This window comes from Typopeltis vanoorti, chromosome 20 (genome assembly GCF_054136105.1).
Source record: "Typopeltis vanoorti isolate ZY-2024b chromosome 20, IOZ_Tvanoo_1.0, whole genome shotgun sequence".
NCBI lineage: Eukaryota > Metazoa > Arthropoda > Arachnida > Uropygi > Thelyphonidae > Typopeltis > Typopeltis vanoorti.
The window spans coordinates 96,575,003-96,594,184 of NC_143568.1; the positions used below are offsets into that span (position 1 = coordinate 96,575,003).

General features: G+C 34.8%; 1 protein-coding gene across 6 annotated transcripts in view; it reads right to left on the reverse strand.

Annotated features, from left to right (window-relative positions):
- The window catches only part of LOC150095691 (uncharacterized), a 369,335-nt gene that overhangs the window by 169,975 nt on the left and 180,178 nt on the right, over positions 1-19,182 (reverse strand). For all 6 annotated transcript variants that reach the window (XM_090409912.1, XM_090409913.1, XM_090409909.1 and 3 more), the window contains exon 9: positions 4,180-4,356. In XM_090409912.1, the coding sequence (XP_090266038.1) occupies positions 4,180-4,356 (177 nt within the window). The remainder of the gene's footprint in view (positions 1-4,179; positions 4,357-19,182) is intronic.

A 19,182-nucleotide genomic window follows, 5' to 3' on the forward strand; every position in this document is an offset into this window, starting at 1 on the left:
GTTAATTCGCCCATGTGACTAAGCATCATACGAGCTTTTAAAGCTTATTATCACAGGGAAGTTCGTGTGAGAATTGCAGCTGAACTTGATTATATAAAAGACCAGTCTGATGCAAGTGCAACTGCAAAAAAGATTTCCCTTCTTGATGCATTGCATTTGGTTGTAATGTCATGGAAGCAAGTCTCAGAGAAGACTATTGAAAACTGCTTCCAAAAAGGTGGATTTTTACAAACTCTGAAACTCCTTCCGAAGAATTTGAATATCTTACAAATAAAATTTCTGATAAAATCCCAGACAGTATGTCAAAAGAAGAATTTGAAAATTGGTTGGCTATTGATAACAACATTGAAGTGGTGGCTACAATGAAAATGCCAAGAAATATGCCAAGCTGCTTCCGATGAGAACTTTAAACTAATAGAAGAAAGTGAACCCTAATACAAGTATAGAAGAACAAATTCTAGAAGCTCCTTCAACCAATGCCCAGATTCAAGAAGCTCTATGAATGCTTCGTCTTGGTGTGCAACATAGAGCAACAAACTTCGAAAGGCATTATGAGTATGAGCAATTTATTCATGAACTATTATATTCAAACACATGACAGACAACACTAGTTAAGTTTTTAAAATAAATTTTATTTTGTTGGTTATTAAAAAATTGTTCATAACAATAAATTAACTTAAATAATGCTATAACAATAAATTGAAATAAATGATGCAATTTTTTATATCCTTTGCTTAATGTTACCAGCCAGTTAATGTTATCACTGTCCCAATGTGATCACAATAAGCGGCATCGACTGTATTAAACTTCAGCTTTGAAAGAAAGCCATAAGAGACTCCAAAACCCATTTAATCCCACATAACTCATTTATTGTCATCTACTTTTATGAAAATTCTATTATTTTATTTGTGGCTGTAAAATTGCCCATAAATATTAACATGGATGACTTCAAATAATTAGTCTTCAACTGCTGATGTGTTATCAATATGTTAACATTATTTTCTTTTGCTCCCTTCAACCTATGAACAGTTGACTCACACCACAGCAAACTCCTAGAAAACATAGTAACCTAGTCATCCAGACCTCCTACTCTTGACAGAACCTGACAACATAGCTATACATTTCATATTTTTTGCTGCAAGGGTGGACATATGCCTTTTTTAAGATCTGATATTTCTTGCTAGAAATGCCTAATTTAGAATTTTCCGACTTACTCTGGCTCAAGGTTTCTATGCCTCATCCAGTAACATTCATCTGCTGTATTTATAGTCTCCAAAGTTGAAAAAAAAAAGCACTGACTACTTCACCTTTTTATTCATGAAGAACCTTGTGCAATCCAGCTATCCGAATAATAAAGTCATCTTCCTGGGTGACGTTAATGCTACAACTCAGTTGCACTGGAAAAAAATTGCCTTTTCCAATGCCACTATCCAAGTTAGACAGGATACAGAATTTTTTTGCTATATGCAATGAATTAATGCACAATGTACCTCTGCCTATCTGAATAGGAATTTGGGTAGGCAGAGGTACGATTTGGAGAGAATCCAAAATCTGCTCTAATATCCAGATCTCCTTTTATCTCCTTTCATGCACACTATAAGGACACTTTTCTGAGTAACTCCATCACAATCCTGTGTTATGTGTCCAAAATCTGCTCTAATATCCAGATCTCCTTTTATCTCCTTTCATGCACACTATAAGGACACTTTTCTGAGTAACTCCATCACAATCCTGTGTTATGTGTCACCCACATAACACCCTCCTTTCTAACCTTGTGTTCTTTGGCACTACAAATGTACCAAGTCAGAACTCTGGAACTCCCTCTTCCTTTCCATGGTCTGACTATTATTTCTGCTGTTCTGACCAAAAACCTGCTCTGAGTGAGTCACAGATATTAATGGCACGAAGGCATTCATTCTATATTCTATCCAAAATTCTCACCTGTTTTCTAAGTCATGGTTCAACAGAAGGTGTATACCAAAACAGTTGAAGGAAAAAAATTCAGGTTACCTCATGTGGCTTGCAACAAGAACCCCAGCTTCATGCTCAGCCTATGATGAAGCATACAGAAAATACAAAACTACCATCAACAAGTCTGAATGTGACTTCATAAAAGCTAATGGCAGAAGCTCACCTCCTCCTGTTCAAATGGAAGGTGCCTTCCCTTGCAAAGGCCATTAGATGCAACAACTTTTATTCATTTGCATTTCTCTCGCTTTCTCATCCAGATGGCATCACTCTTTTTCTTCAACTTCTGCACAGATGACTAAGGCAAATTATCTCCTACCACCAGAAACTGAGCACCATATGCCTCCTGTGGTTTTTCAGGGGAAAAAAAGCAGAAGAATACTAAACGACTAAAAAGACCTCTCGTCCTAATGGCATTTTCCCATCTATACTCAACTGGTGTGCCTCAGAGATAACACCTACCCTGTATCACCTCCACAATCTCCACCCCCCCATCCTCCCGGATATACCGCACTTGCTCCTTATCCGTGGGTTTGCTTTCCATAGTTTAAGTAATCTACAGTCAACCCTGGTCCAAAAATATTAAATGGAAAATTCCAGAAATAAATAATTTATAATTATATAGACAAAGTGGATACTAGATTCCACATTATTTCAAAGCCAAATATTTGTAGAAACTATGAAAGTTTTGTAAGTTGACTTCAGAGCTTTACAAGGACTTTACTGGTCATACTTCATCAGCATCCCAGAGTTGCCTCAAGTTAAGCAGTGCAAGCTAAGGCAATGTAAGTGCTTAAGTCAACTTAAGAAACTTTCATAGTTTCTACAAACATCCAGCTTTGAAATAATGTTGGATCTGGTATCCACTTTGCCTATGTAATTTACATGGCCAAAATGAAGCCTTATGTTTCTTTCTTTTAGTAATAAACAATTTATAAGTTTTAAATTGCATGCTGTTCTGAGTAATGTGATGAAATCCTGCACCGTCCTGCCCAGGATGTGAACTATCCCTTTGTCCAGCATATCCACACTGCACTGTATATGCTACCTGCCCGTTAGTCATCCCCTCCCCCAGGATTTTAGTCTAACATCTTCCACTTGTGTTTTTGTCTGTGTTATTATAATTTTTATACTGTATCCGAGATGATGTCTTTGTAACAAATGAAATCTGGAACTACAAAACATGAGGAATCTTTCTGATGCTTTCAGTGAAACAAGGTGACACACACAGCTTCTTGTATAATAGCATGACAAAAGAAAAAAATTACTGAGCCATGACCTAATCATTAATGATCATTAATGCAAATACTAGCAATTTGGTGAAAGTCTAGCATGAGCTTCATAAACATATAAAACAAATCTCGTTTGCCTTTCCAGTCAGTCTTAAGTTTTTCTGTATTTATTTGCATTTTCTTTATTTGTTAACATTATGTTGCACCATGGTGAGTGCAATAGGTGTACTGATTTCCTTTTTATGTCTTTTACAATCATCACAGTTTGAGTGTACTTTTTTTTACAATGGATGTAGGTGAATGTGATGTGAATATGACAGACAACTGCTATCTTGCATTCCTAATCCCTGTTAGCATTATGTATTTAATGCTTGTACTATGAACAAAAACATAAGTTGAATGTGGGAAGTTAAACACTAATTTGAGAGGTGCAAAAAAAAAGTCCAGATACATGAGAGTTACCAGTTACCTACACACATACTTTTGAATTTATTTTAGTCAGAATTAAACTTAGTTTTGCATATTTTTTGCTTTATTACTGGATTTCTTACATTGTCTGTTCAGATGAGTTAAGCCATGTTTGATTTTGCACTTAAGTGTGCAAAAATCCAAGGTTACTAAAATCCAATATAGGCTTAAGTCCTGACACAATTTTTAACATTATATGAATATTCTATCATGCATGGAGTCTGATTAGAAAATCTGTTACATTCAGCAAAGATTATCTACATGTAACAGAAAAGTAAAAGTCAGCAAGAAGAATATATATATAATCTGTAAAGGATATTGTGATCTTGCACACAGTTTACATATGCAAAAAATGGAACAGTTTCTGAAATATTTAGCTTAGAATAAAATACTTTTAAAGATAAAAATTTTGATACAATATTTTTACTTTGAAGGTATAGTGTACGTGGAACTAATTTTAAAAACTGAATTAATTTTAACATTAAATTTAAAAAAAAAGTACATTTCTTACTTTACATTAGCAGCATTTTCAGGTCTAATAACTGCACTATATTTTTCTTCCTCATCTCCATTTTCTACAGCAATACGTGACTTATAATTGGCACTATTTTCTATTTCACTAGCAATCTTAGATGCTTTAGCCTCTTGCTTTTTATATTCATCAGTATTTTTGCGTTCCAATGGAATGCTGCATGAAAAATATCTAATCAGAAATAATGTAATAAAAAGATTAATCACAAAACACTTTACATATGGATTATCAAAACAAATCCACAAAAGTTTTAAGAGTGGGGATTACTTATGAACAGTAGCAATGGCAAAATTGTAGTCTGCTATACAGGTAAGAATTCTGCCCTGTGCCTATTACTGACAGTTCCACCACACATCAAAATAACAGATACAATAGCTAGATCTCATTCATTTGCAGCTCAAATTTTCACTCATGCTAACTTTCCTGTTCTTCATTCAATTAACTTCTCATGGAATGATCTTTCTCTCCTCACTTTTGTTAATGTTCCCCAGAAAGTCTAAAAAAATTAACATGTTTATCTTTGCTCTAGCCACCCCCTTTCAATGCTAGCAACACTACCAACATATAATATAGAGTGCCATTGGTTTTTAACTATTTTTTGGTAGAAATAGTAAATCTATGTGCCTCTGTTCAATATCAATGAACCACAAAAGCAGTTCACACATCCAATTTATGGACTGCTTGTGGAAAACAAAGTTAAAATTATTAATCTCATTATTATTATTATTATTTAACTTTAGCTGAAAACAATGTGTGCTCTAGCTGTCCCACATTAATTATTTGTATTTGCAGCCCCAATCATACCAGTTAAATAATGGGGGCTGAATAACTAGCTAGTAAGTTTTAGGAGAAAGCACATACTTTTGTACATTTCATTATGTGCAAGTATCAATATTTGTCAAGTGTCTTAAGTATTAAAATTAATCAGTTTACAATTTTATTTTGGGCTTAACCTAATAATATTTACTTTTTGAAAGTGAAATATTGAGAACATTTGCTCACAGATGTGATGCTATTAAATACATGATTTTTTTTTTTTTTTTTGCAAAGATTTGATGGTGGAAGTTTTCAGGGAGCCTGGCATAAAACTGAAATAAGTTTACTGCATTGAAAGCACATGTTTTTATTTTGTAGTTAAATTATTTTCATTTGTCTGTGCAAGAATCTCATCAATATCAGTAAACATCAAGGAAAATTTATTTTGGAGTTGATGAAAGACATTACTTTTCATATGTCCAGCTAACAACTTTGTTATTGACTGCTGTACAGAAGAAAGCAATTCAGCTAACTGGTGATCTCTCTCTCTCCAGCCAATGTCTCACAGGCAGAAAGTTTCCATAGCGCATCTCTTCTACAGATATTTCTATGGATGCTCTTTAGCTAAACTGGCATCCATCAAGCTCCCTTCACACATTTCTGCTAAATCTACAATACATGAGCAAAAATGCACCAAACTAATACTGCTATTCTATCTACTATATTCCCTATGAATGTATTCCCCACTGACTACTGTCTCCAGCTTTTCAAAAAGATTATCAAGAGATACTCTTCTCTTGGAATCATATAAGGTTAAAAGCCAGATAGTTTTAGCATTACACAGCCTTTTAAGGAATAAGGACCAGTTTCTGACCTAATGCCCAATACTTACCTTCTCATGGTGCACCATGTATCCATCTACCTGGATACTGAACAAATAATGATGGGCTAAGAATATGGGATTTATCCAACAAATTGTCTTCTGTATTGGCTTAAACCAAAAACAAAATGATGGTACAACATGAGATTCTTTCTTGTTTTAGCCTTGTTTAGCTAGGTGACTCTCCCAGTCAGCAATTTCATTGCTGGCTGGGGAGTCACCTGGCTAAATGAGAACCTACTGTTATTGTCAAGGAATCAGGGCAAGTGAAAAGTAAGCCACTAGAATAAGATCATTAGCAGAATTAAAGATAGGTATCATCAGTGTAAGAATTACAGTGGAAAAAAAAGTAGAACTAGCAGAAGAAATTAGAGAAGTATCATGTCAACATAATTGGTACTACTGAAACCATCAGCAGATGTTATGTTCAGACAATAACCATCAAGGAAAGGAAGGAGTAGCTATACTAGTGAACAAAACATGAAAATATCTCGAATGTCAAGTGACAGCTGATGTGGACAAACATCAAAATGAGAAATTCGACAGTTATTTATGCCACAGAAAATTCTACTAAGGAAGAAGTGGAGTAATCTTTCTAGTCATTAGATAATGTAGGTGACAAACAAAAAGATGGCCCATATCAATAATCTAAAGAGTAGAGTAGGAAATGAATATCAAACATACAGAAATGCTTTGAGAAAATTTGAAGAGCAAAGCTCATAATAATATAAGTACCTGCTTGATTTATATTGAGAACATGGTCTAGTCATTACTAACACTAAGTTCCAGCATAAAGACTTGCACAATTTCACATGGGGAGAAACAAAAAAAGAAGTAAAATCCAATTGACTAAGTTGTTGCCCATAGCAATATCTTCAATGCTGGTTCATTAGGACACAAGAGTATATAGGGGATTTCAAACAGGAATTGATCATCATCTGGTTCTGAACAGGATGAAACTGAATGTTGTATTGAAAAGTAAACTATGTAAGACAGTTTTGAAAAGAAAGATGAGCAGCTGTCAGAGACTGAAGAAAACACTTTAAAGCCATTGATGTGATAAAGGTATCTGCAAAGAGAGAAAAATCAGTCCTACACAGTAGATACAGACAGTTGTGGAAAAGAAGATGGCGTAGCAAAAATTCAAAGCAAGAAAATCAGCATGTGCTCTCAGAAAATATAAAGAAAGAAGTACGAAAGAAATGCAGTATGTAAAAGTATCTAAACAAAAGCTTGTGAAGGCTTTGGTAAAAATACAGGAGATAAATATCAGAAAGGTGAAAAACTGTTCTAGAGGCTATTGAAAAGTGTCATGAAAATTCAAGGTATCCTTCATGTCTTGAGCAATTACATTGAAAGGTTGTTAAAAAATGAACAGTAACAGAACAATGGATAAAATAGGTATGAAAAAAAAAAAAAAAGGTATGTATTCAAGAGAAATCCAGTCAGGAGTGGATATCAATTCTTGAAATAGAAAAAGCTATCAAAAACTTGAAATATAGAAAGGCAACTACAGTAGAGTAGATCATATTCAACCAGAAGTACTTTAATATGAAAGGAAAAGTTTTTCAGTGGCTGCACTGCATAATTCAGGTGGTTTGATCAGAGGGGTGAATTTTGGTAATTGAGAATTTTACTTTTTGGTGTATTCTTATATTTTGAGTGCTGAAACAGTAACCAGGTCTGTCCTCATCAAATGCTATTACTGATCTCCAACTCAATACAAAGAAACCTTATCTTTAATTATTCTAGCAGAAATCAGAAATTACTCAAAACATATCCAAATAAATAATTTAATCAAATATGATTTGCAGTAATTATATACCACTTATTTAGTAAACATACACTACTTGAAAGGAAGTCAATGGGCACCACCCATGGGCAAGTTGTATCATGCCATGTAATAAGTCACATGTTTGTAGCTGGTATAAAGGAGAAATATGATGCTCCCAAGTCAGTGCAACTGTGTCAAGGTGAAATGGCTGTTAGAAGGGAACTGATGGAGTATGAAAGAGGCATTGTGATAGGATGCATTTTGCAGGCTTATCTGTTCAGCAAACTGTTGACAAATGGGACCATCCCAGGAAAATAATGTGTGATACCAGTTGTTTTTTTTTTTTAAATAATCTTTTTATGTGAGTTTTTCCGTTATTAATTTAGTATTTAAATGTGTGATATCACACTGAGATGGAAGCACAAGAAGTCAACTGCAAGTGCTACCTGCACTAGACAACCTACCACATTCACTGAATGTGACTGTAGGGCGCTATGAAAGATAATATGTAAAAACTGCCATTTGTCAGCTGACGTGTTGAATGCAGACTTCTGGGCATCAACTAGAATACAAATCTGTACAAAAACATTAATAAGAGAGGCTCACAACATGGGTTTTCATGGTAGGACTGCAATATGTAAACCTCACATTACCCGAACCAACATGCAGCATTGTCTTCAGTGGTGCAAAGAGCATGAACAGTGAGACATGGATGCTTAGAAAGCTGTGTTACAATGGTATAGTCTTGTTTTTGCCTCAGACCTGTTTGTGGTGCCACAAACATTGTACTCCAAGAGATATCAATATTCTAGACAATGCAATGCTTCTTAGTTTGTGGTGTTTCTACGAAAATGACCGCTGTCTCTTTCAGCAACACAATGCACCTTGTCATAATGCTGCTGCTTCAACCATGTGGTTTGTGGACATGAACATCACCGCACTTGACTGGTCTTCACAGATTCCTAATCTCAACCCTTCTGAACATCTGTGGGATGAACTGAATCATCGGGTGAGATCAAGGGATGTTTGTGCCACAACAGTCCAGGACCTCATTACATGCTTAAAGGAAGAATGGTCCAAAATTCCCATTGATTGCTATCCTACACTTGAGAAAAGTACACCCTGTAGAATTGCTGCAGTCATTGCAGTGAAAGGGGGGGGGGTGTACATCTTATTACGGTTAGAGCAATGGATGACTGTTCCTCACACTATGGTGTCCATCGACTTCAATATATACACAAGTCATTAAAATGTAAATTAATAATTCATTCTCTCACAGACATTTTTTTTTTTTTTTTGAATTTAAACTATACAATAAGAAAATCTGTATCCTAAGATGAATTAATTTCATAATGAGAAGCACACAGGATATGAAAACATCATAGTAATCCATCAAACTGCACTCCAAATGAAACTAAGTAAATTCTGAATACTTAGTTCTTTGGGTGGAATAAGCAGGAGCTAAATTATATCAGTTGTATCAAAACATCAGTTTAATTCTGTCATCTTTTCCTCTTTCTAAACAAGAGAGAATTGAAGAAACAAAATAGTCCTACCATCGATAATATTCAACAAACAGAAAATACCACTTCCATGTAATGTGGAGTTCTTACATGGCGTGACAAGAGGTACACACTCAATGTATCTTACAGATGCATCTTAATGCTCTTACACCAAGTGTTAAATTTTATGGGTTCAATCTGATTGGTGCAATCGCTGAACTCTATTCTTTTTAGAATACAGGAAATGACTGACTGAATACCAAATAAAACAATTATATATGTATGAAGATTGATTGACTTGGTTATTATATATATTTTTAAAAAGAATTGAATGACTTAAACCGAGAGAAATAGAAAAAACAGTTTCTCAGTACTACACAACTAGTTTCATTCTCGTAGACAGGCTTATACGTTGGTTATGCATTATTAAAACACTTAAGGAATTGAACAACGTAGTTAAGGATATAAATTAAATTATACTTTAATAAATACTTTCCGATATTTCAGCAACGTCACGTTGCCATCTTCTAAAGGAACTTACAAAAAAAGGCACGTGCACGTAGGCACTACAACACAGTAACTGGGAATGAAGAGATGAAGCTACTGTTCTCCTAAAAGTCCTGATGGTGCCTTCTAGCAAGCTAAGCAGGTGTTCTTGGCCGTTGGGCTGAAGGTCTGCTGATGTAAGCCTCCCAAATTTGGGGCAGTCGCATACAACCAAATTTGTTGAGGTTTGGAGAATTTCTTAGAGCCGAGGCTGATTCCATAAATAGTCTTTCGAATTTGTATTTGCTACGGTGTATTACTGTAGCTTTCTTCCACCGTATTCTGTGGCATGTATCCAGAGCATGGTCTGCAAGACCAGAATGGCTGTACTTGTGAAAATGGATGTAGTCCTTGTGTTCAGAAATTCTGATATTCGCTGTCCTGCCTGTTTGGCCAAAGTAAGACAGTTTACAACTGCAAGGGACCTGGTATACACCAGGTAGGTCTAGGGGAAGTGGCTGGTCTTTAGTGGAGCAGATAAGGGATGCCAATTTTCTGTAAGGTTTGTAACAGGAGGTCAGGTCATGTTTTTTTAAGATTTTGGTAAATCTTTTCCAAGGTGCCTCGGATGTAGGGAATGGTGATGGATTTAGAGTAATCATTGTTGTGGGGGTGGGGAAGAGGGGATCTGTGGTTTGTAGGTTCTAATATTTTTTGGATTTTTTTTGGGGGGGTAGCCATTGGCTGAGAAAGTGTTGAGGATGTGATTTAGTTCAGTGTTTAGGGCCAAGACATTTGAACAGATTAGTTTAGCCCTGTTGTATAGTGTTTTCACTACTCAATATTGTTGTGGGGGGGGGGGGAGTGTTGGTGAATGTATCTGCCTGTATGGGTGGGTTTTCTGTAAACTGAGAAAACCAAGGTTCCATTAGGCTGGCGGGCGACTAGTGTTTTTTTATTAGAAATTTGAAGATAGAATTTTGATATGACATATCTTTGATGTGTGGAAGCTTAATGTATGTAATCTTAATAATTAATAAACAGGTTTTTCCTATGTAAGTCTGAGCATGAGATTGAAATTACCACTCGCTAAAGTTCGAACCTGTGAATAAGGGGAAATTAAATAAAGTTTAGAAAGTTTAGGCCATGACTGCAATGTTGAAGTTTCTACAGGCACTTAATACTTTAATAAGATAGGTAATACTTAAACTCTGGGAAGGCTTCTGTGTACAAGAACTCTTCTGTACTAGGACTCTGGCTGGCGCAGCTAAAATAAATAAATTTTGTCAGAGTTCCGAATGGAGAAGCGGCCCCAGAGAGATAGGTTAGAGATTTCAGGCTTAGTTGGTATGACAAGGATTTAAGATAGAACATTAACAAGAAAATGACTACACACAGAAAACAAAGAAGAAAGAAGGAGATAATAACAATAGTGTGTGAGCTCTTTGGCCAAATGTTTAGCTAATTTGTATGTGGGGAAATCAATGCCATCCACTATGGGATGTAATGGCACATTTTCTTTATGTATTTTTGGGAGTCCGTAAATATGGGGGGGGGTATAGAGTTAAATGGCTTTAATCTGTTGGTAACTTCCCCTAGACCTACCTGGTGTATACCAGGTCCCTTGCAGTTGTAAACTGTCTTACTTTGGCCAAACAGGCAGGACAGCGAATATCAGAATTTCTGAACACAAGGACTACATCCGTTTTCACAAGTACAGTCATTCTGGTCTTGCAGACCATGCTCTGGATACACACCACAGAATACAGTGGAAGAAAGCTACAGTAATACACCGTAGCAAATACAAATTCGAAAGACTATTTATGGTATCAGCCTCAGCCCTAAGAAATTCTCCAAACCTCAACAAATTTGGTTGTATGCGACTGCCCCAAATTTGGGAGGCTTACATCAGCAGACCTTCAGCCCAATGGCCAAGAACACCTGCTTAGCCTGATAGAGGGCACCATCAAGACTTTTAGGAGAACAATAGCTTCATCTCATCATTCCCAGTTACTGTGTTGTAGTGCCTATGTGCACGTGCCTTTTTTTTTGTAAGTTCCTTTAGAAGATGGCAACGTGACGTTGCTGAAATATCGGAAAGTATAATTTAATTTATATCCTTAACTACGTTGTTCAATTCCTTAAGCGTTTTAATAAAACAACTAGTTTCAGCTTTTTAACAGCCTTCGTCAGGTGCACATTATAAAAGAAATAACCACTAAACACGGAGGAAAAAACTGTAAACATCACGGAAAGTAAATTTATATATTATTTAACGTTAAAATGTTGAAGTCAACGTATTCAAAGCTGTTCCCTCATTGGCTACATTGTACGTGTGCGTGTAATATAGTATCTCATGAGCACCAGTATTTGATCACGGCAGAATGACAGTCTGAAAGGTTGTAGTTTAGATGTACAGGGTTGAGGATGATTTCCTTAGATTCTATAATCTTTCTTTCCAATTCGTCGTGGCAACAGAAAATGTTGTTAGATTTGTCCCAAAGGATTGTATGGCTATGGTTTTCTTCAACAGGATTGGCCGAAAAAAAAAACATGGCTAGATAAAGCACTGGCACGTGTTCTCTTGTAAGCAATGTCTCTCTTGTGTTCCTCAATGCATAACTCGATTGACTTATCTGTTTGGCCAAAGTAAGGAATGTCACACCAGATCTGATAAACACCAGGATATTTAAGATTATGATGACTAAGTTTTGGATGACTTACTAAAGAATGGATTTTTGGAAGAGGAGTAAATAAAGTTCTTAATGTATTTTTTAAGAACCTTGGCTAATTTGGGAGAAACAGAGTTTATGTATGGTATAAAGATATTGCCTTTTACATTATTCGTCTCTTCATTATGGCAACCAGGAGGATTAAATAGGAATTTTTTAGTAATCTTTTGAGAATATCCATTTGGTCGAAAAGTAGATCTAATTAAACTGATTTCTTTATGAAGTTCAATTGGGATGTCCCAGAGTAGAAATTATTCCAAATTTCTGAGGAGGATAATGATGGGATTGACTATGGAGATATCTGTTGGTGTGCGTAGGTTTCCTGTAGATCGAGAATATTTAGTTTTTTTCTGAAGAACGGGTTAGTTTGATGTCTAGAAAAGGAAGTAAACCATTAGCTTCAAACTCGGCTGAAAATTTAATATTTGGGTGTTGACCATTTAGATGTTCAAGGAATTTCAGGCAACATTTAAAAATGTCGTCAACATATCGTTTCCAAATTCTTGGTTTTAATGGATAGAAAGAGATAGCTTTAACTTCCAAATCTTCAAGATAAATGTTGGCAAGTACAGGAGATAAAGGATTACCCATAGCAAGACCATGATTTTGTTTATAGATGGTATCCTGAAATTTAAAGTATCTTGACTTGATGCAATGAGTAATTAAGGCTAAGATCTTTTTAGATAATTTATCCTTGAGTAGTACCAGAACTTCTTCTGTAGGAACATTTGTGAACAAGGAGACTATGTCAAAGCTAGCCATGATTTCATCTTCCTTGACAATAATATCTTTAATATATATGACACAAAATCCATAGAGTTATTAATAAAAGACGGTGACTTGTTGGAAAAACATTTGAGAGATTTTGCCAGATATTTGGAAAGGTTGTATGTTGGAGAGTCAATACCTTCAACGATAGGACGAAGTGGGGTTTTTCCTTGTGGATTTTGGGGACTCCATATAAATGCAGAATCAGTGGATGGAGAGAGCGAAGAGAAAGGCAAATGTTTCTAGACAGTTCAGAAATAGTTTTCAGTAAGTTGTTGGTCCAGTTTTGGAGTTCACGAGTGGGATCTCTCAAGGATTGAGTAAGTGTCACTCTGTAACAATTCAAACATCTTATTTATCTTCACGATAAATGTTGGCAAGTATGGGAGATAAAGGATTACCTATTTTCAATTTTCTCAGATCTACTTTTCGAATAAATGGATATTTTCAAAAGATTACTAAAAAATTCCTATTTAATCCTCCTGGTTGCCATAATGAAGAGATGAATAATGTAAAAGGCAATATTTCTATACCATACATAAGCTCTGTTTCTCCCAAATTAGCCAAGGTTCTTAAAAAATACAACATAAGAACTTTATTTACTCCTCTTCCAAAAATCCATTCTTTAGTAAGCCATTCTAAACCTAGTATTCATAACTTAAATATCATGGTGTTTATCAGATCTGGTGTGACATTCCTTACTTTGGCCAAACAGATAAGTCAATCGAGTTACGCATTGAGGAACAAAAGAGAGACATCGCTTAAAAGAAAACACGTGCTAGTGCTTTATCTAGCCATGTTTTGTTTTCGGCCAATCCTGATGAAGAAAACCATAGCAAATACAATCCTTTGGGACAAATCTAACATTTTCTGTTGCCATGACGAATTGGAAAGGAAAATTATAGAATCTATGGAAATCATCCTCAACCCTGTACATTTAAACAACAACCTAAGGTACAACCTTTCAGACTGTCATTCTGCTGTGATCAAACACGAGATGCTATAAGCACGCACACATACAATGTAGCCAACGAGGAAACAGCTTTGAATATGTTGACTTCAACATTTTAACGTTAAATAATATATAAATTTACTTTCTGTGATGTTTACAGTTTTTTCCTCCATGTTTAATGGTTATTTCTTTTATAATGTGCACTTGACAAAGGCTGTTAAAAAGCTGAAACTAGTTGTGTAGTACTAATAAACTGTTTTTTTCCATTTCTCTGGGTTTAAGTCATTCAATTCTTTTCTTTTAAATAAATAAATAAATTATGTTTACTTATTTGTTTATTGAAGTTAAATAATACTATACACAAGGTAAATAAAATTAAAAACTTTGAAGCTAACTGGATCCAAGGCTTTCTAAATAAAAACCATGATTCATTCTATTAGTGGTTTGTTCAACACTTACTTAATCAGTCTACAAGACTGAACATTTTGCTTTTCACAACAAATTCTTACAAACAGTAAATGTTTATTAAAGTTTCTTTATCAGGCCTTTTTCTTAAAAGAGAAAACTTCTTAACTTACATGAGAATAGCATTTCCTTATTTAGCATATACGAGGGTGGTCTGAAAGGTTCTCGGCCTAACAATGAAAAAACAAATTTATAATTTCAAAATTATTTTTATTTTTCAACATAATCTCCCTTAACACTAATACATTTATTCCAGAGTGGCTCCAGCGCCATTATCCCATCCCGGTAGTGGTTCTCAGTAAGGTCTGCAAAATACCCCTTTACAGCTGTAATCACCTCTTGATTCGAAGAAAAACGCTGACCAGCGAGGAAGAGTTTTAGTTTGGTGAAGAGATAGAAGTCAAAGGGAGCCAAATCTAGGGAACAGGGTGAATGTTCCAACAATTCATAGTGCAGATCCCTTAATTTAAAATTTTTCCATTGTCAAAACATATTTGTGGGCAGGGTATTGTCCTGATGAAAGATGATTTTTTTTTCTTCTGCAAACCGGGTCTTTCTAATGAATTTTTTCATCTGGTCTGGTTAAAAAGATCAGAATAATATTCCCTGGTTATTGTTTTACCCTTTTCAAGATAATTAATAAACAAAATGCCTTTAGTATACCAAAACACCGATGCCATGACCTTTCCTACTGATGGAACCGACTTTGTCTTCTTTGGCACTGAAGAACTGGCTTCTGTCCACTGTTTTGAGTGCTGTTTGGATTCTGTGTGTAATACTGAATCCAAGTCTCATCCATAGTAATAAATCAATGCACAAAATCAGTTTTATTCTTGTTAAAACGCTCCAAGCACTGTTCAGAGATTTTCATGCAAGTGCATTTTTGATCTGCTATGAGCAAGTGCGGCACCCATCTTGTGCAAAGCTTTTTGATTTGCAATTCTTCATGCAATATATATCCTACACATTCTTTTGAAATGCCTATAGTCTCAGCAATTTCATGTACTTTGACTTGCCAGTCATCAATACCATATCATGCACTTGATCAATGATTTCTGGTATTGTTACACTTTTTGAACGTCTTTCACGTGGATCAACTTGAAGGCTCGTACGGCCACATTTAAACTTGGCAGCCCATTTCTTAATTGTCAAAAATGAAGGAGAAGAGTACTCGAACTTTTATGTACTTCGAATGAAAATGAATTTATTTTAGCATTAAATCTTCTTTTACAAAGAATTTTATAACCGCATGATACTCAATTTTATCCATTTCAAGGGTTACAGACAACACTTTTGCTTCAGACAACTGTATAAAACAAACTACTTGATAGAATGACCTGCAATTACACATGGATGCTTATGACAGATGTACCAACTTAGAAAAAAAAATCTTGTCGATAGTGTTGCCATCTATGGCCGAGGCTGAGAACATTTTAGACCACCCTCGTATTGTTCCATTCATCCTCATTGTTTCAATGAGTGTAAATATTCTTACTTCAGCCAAATTAATTGCATGAAGTCTAAATCACATATCCTTTACTAGACAAAACAGTTTCTTTTACTACTTAATAACTAAAAAAGGTATCAACGTAAACTTTACAGTTTCAGATTTCTTTAATTTCGTCATAGGATCTGAGAACATAATTCATATCCCTGGTGTCGACAAAAACTTTTCATTTAGCATTTCTTTGAACACTAAAATAGAATGTCTACTTAATATCTTCTTTTATTACTATTCACTTATTGAATAGTATCAACTTTTCCAGTCAAAGGATTCACCTTGCTAAGATTATCATCTCAGAATTCTCTGTTAATACATTCTGACTATCAAGTTTTTTGAAAACTTCCTGCAAAGAAAACTCTTTGGTCTGCACTCTCAAACTTCCATTCCCTCTCTTTTTGTCTTCTCTATGTTGGCTATCAATTACCCATCAACCTCCTTGGTGAGGATGTGCACTTGTTCAACTAAGTGGCAAGAAAGAAGTCAGTAATAGCTGACATGTTATCTTAGTTAACAAAAAGAGAATGTCTTTATGATGAGTGACAGAATACACTTAAAAATTGTAAATTACATGTAGTAGAGAACTACTGAAATTATCACAGCCATCAGAATCTCATAAATACAATAAATCTTACATACGTGACATTTTTTAAACATAAATATCAATTTCTTAAGTGCTGATCATATATGGTTAAGAAACTGAAACTAATCAAATCACAGAGCAACAATTGTAAAACGATCTAAATTATGACAATTTTATACACATTAAAATAAATACCTTCTCTTCTAATCACTAAATGATATGAATATCAACAGTTACATTACATCTGAAGATATCAGCATACTGATTGCAGTTAAGATTGTACATCTGTGCACTTCTTAATAATTTGGTTTTATTCTTTAATTAATCTTATGGAATGCTTCAAACCATATTATTCCATAAGCTCAAATTTTCCACCACTTCTCTCTCTATTCCTAGCTGCAGTTATTTATTAGTGTTACCCACTGCCAGTCAAACAGATGGCCTATAATGTCATATGGGTTGAGAATGTCACTGTCAACATGTGCCTTTGTATAGAGGTAAATTACTTTATTAAATATTTCACACATTATTCACACTTTTCTTTAGTATTTTCTTCTATCATATGTCAAAATCCTCCACATACTAAAGAAATTAATTTCAGTTTCAATCACATATACTTCAGCTTCACTTGCATCGATCACATGTGCTCTAAATTACATAAATTCTCTGCCACTTTCTTATCAGTATTTCACAATACAATAAAAATTATTTAATGTTATAATTTTTTGTAATTAATTAAAACAATTTATATTTTACTTGAACATATGTTCAAGAAAATACATCCATGTATGAAAAGGGAATACAACTGAATGTAAGTATTACAGAACAATTTCCCTACTGAGCGTTCTATAGGTAATATATATGCATGCAGCTTCTTAAGAGAAGAAAAAAATGTCAGATGTCAGAGAGAATCTTGGAGAAGACAAGTTGGGTTCAGGCCATAGAAAATTTCAGGATCAGTTTGCACTTCAAGACAAACAGCTGAAAAATCATGGGCATATAACAAGGGTCGGCATTTAAGTTTTGCAGATCTAGAAAAGGCATATGACAAGGTTCGAAGAAAAAGACTGTTCAAACTGTTACGATTACATAGTGTAAATGGGATATTTATATCAAGCAATAGATAGTTTATATTGTGAATTCTAAGTCAGCAGTTAGAACTGAAAGAAATACAGGAAGACAGGCTGACATAAAATCAGGTTGAGATAAGGGTGCACCTTATCTCCACTGTTATTCGTTATCCATATGTATCACAGCACGAAGGAAAGCATTAGTTAAAGGTCAAAATTGGAGATAATTTCAGCTCTTTACTTTATGTAGATGATGTTATACTCCTAAATAAATCCAGTGCATCTTCAAGGTTCCTTAACTCAATTAAACTGCTGCTGTAAAAAATTATGCATGAAACTCAGCAGTAAACAGGAATTATGAAAATATCAATTGCATCCTGAATTAGGAAACCTATAGAGCAAGTAAACCATTTCAGCTATTTTAGCACAATTTCAGTGAAAACAGAAAATTAAATTTGGAAATAGACAACAGAATAAGCAGCAAAGGTGGTATTATGGGAAGGCAATTGAATAAATTTGTATGGAATATGAGAGAAATCAGTCAATATATTCAACTAGCTATATACAAGACAGTGTTTATACCAATTATCAATTTTAACTTAGGAAATCTGAGCACTGGTTAGAAATGAAAACAGTTGAGCAAAGACTGAAGATAGATGCATGCAGCTTCTTAAGTTCAGATAATAATTAATGAAGTGAAGAGATGGCATATTAAACTTGATGTTAGCATTCAGAAATATGTGCAGAGCTAATTTTCCATGGTATGGTCACTTAATTAGAACGGAAGAGAAAGGTTAGCAAAACAAGAGTTTAATGCCAGGTGGTGGTGGAGAGACCCAGAGGAAGATCAATATGTAGGTAGAGTGACGCAGTTAGAAGTGCTTTAGAAAACCAAAATATAAGATCTGACAATATTATTATTACTGATAATAATTATTGAAGTGAAGAGATGGCATATTAAACTTGATGTTAGCATTCAGAAATATGCAAGCAGAGCTAATTTTCCATGGTATGGTCACTTAATTAGAACGGAAAAGGAAAGGTTAGCAAAACAAGAGTTTTTTAATGCCAGAAAAAACTGGCGGTGGAGAAACCCAGAGGAAGATCAATATGTAGGTAGAGTGACGCAGTTAGAAGTGCTTTAGAAAACCAAAATATAAGATTATTAGATATATGAAGAGCCAAGGGCTTCAATTCGGCAACATGACTTGTTTAAGTTAAGGGATATTACATCCCATATCGTTTCTTAGCCGAATATAGTAGAAACTATATAAAGTTTGGCGATTCCAAGCGTATGCAAATACCTGGATACTGCAGCAACTGACCCTAAAAGTAGTGCAAGCTGAGGCAACTCATGTCTAAGGTGGAGCAAGATTATTAGATATATGAAGAGCCAAAGGCTTCAATTCGGCGACATATGACTTGTTTAAGTTAAGGGATATTACATCCCATATTGTTTCTTAGCCGAATAAGAAACTCAAAGAGTTTCATGCCGAATATAGTAGAAACTATA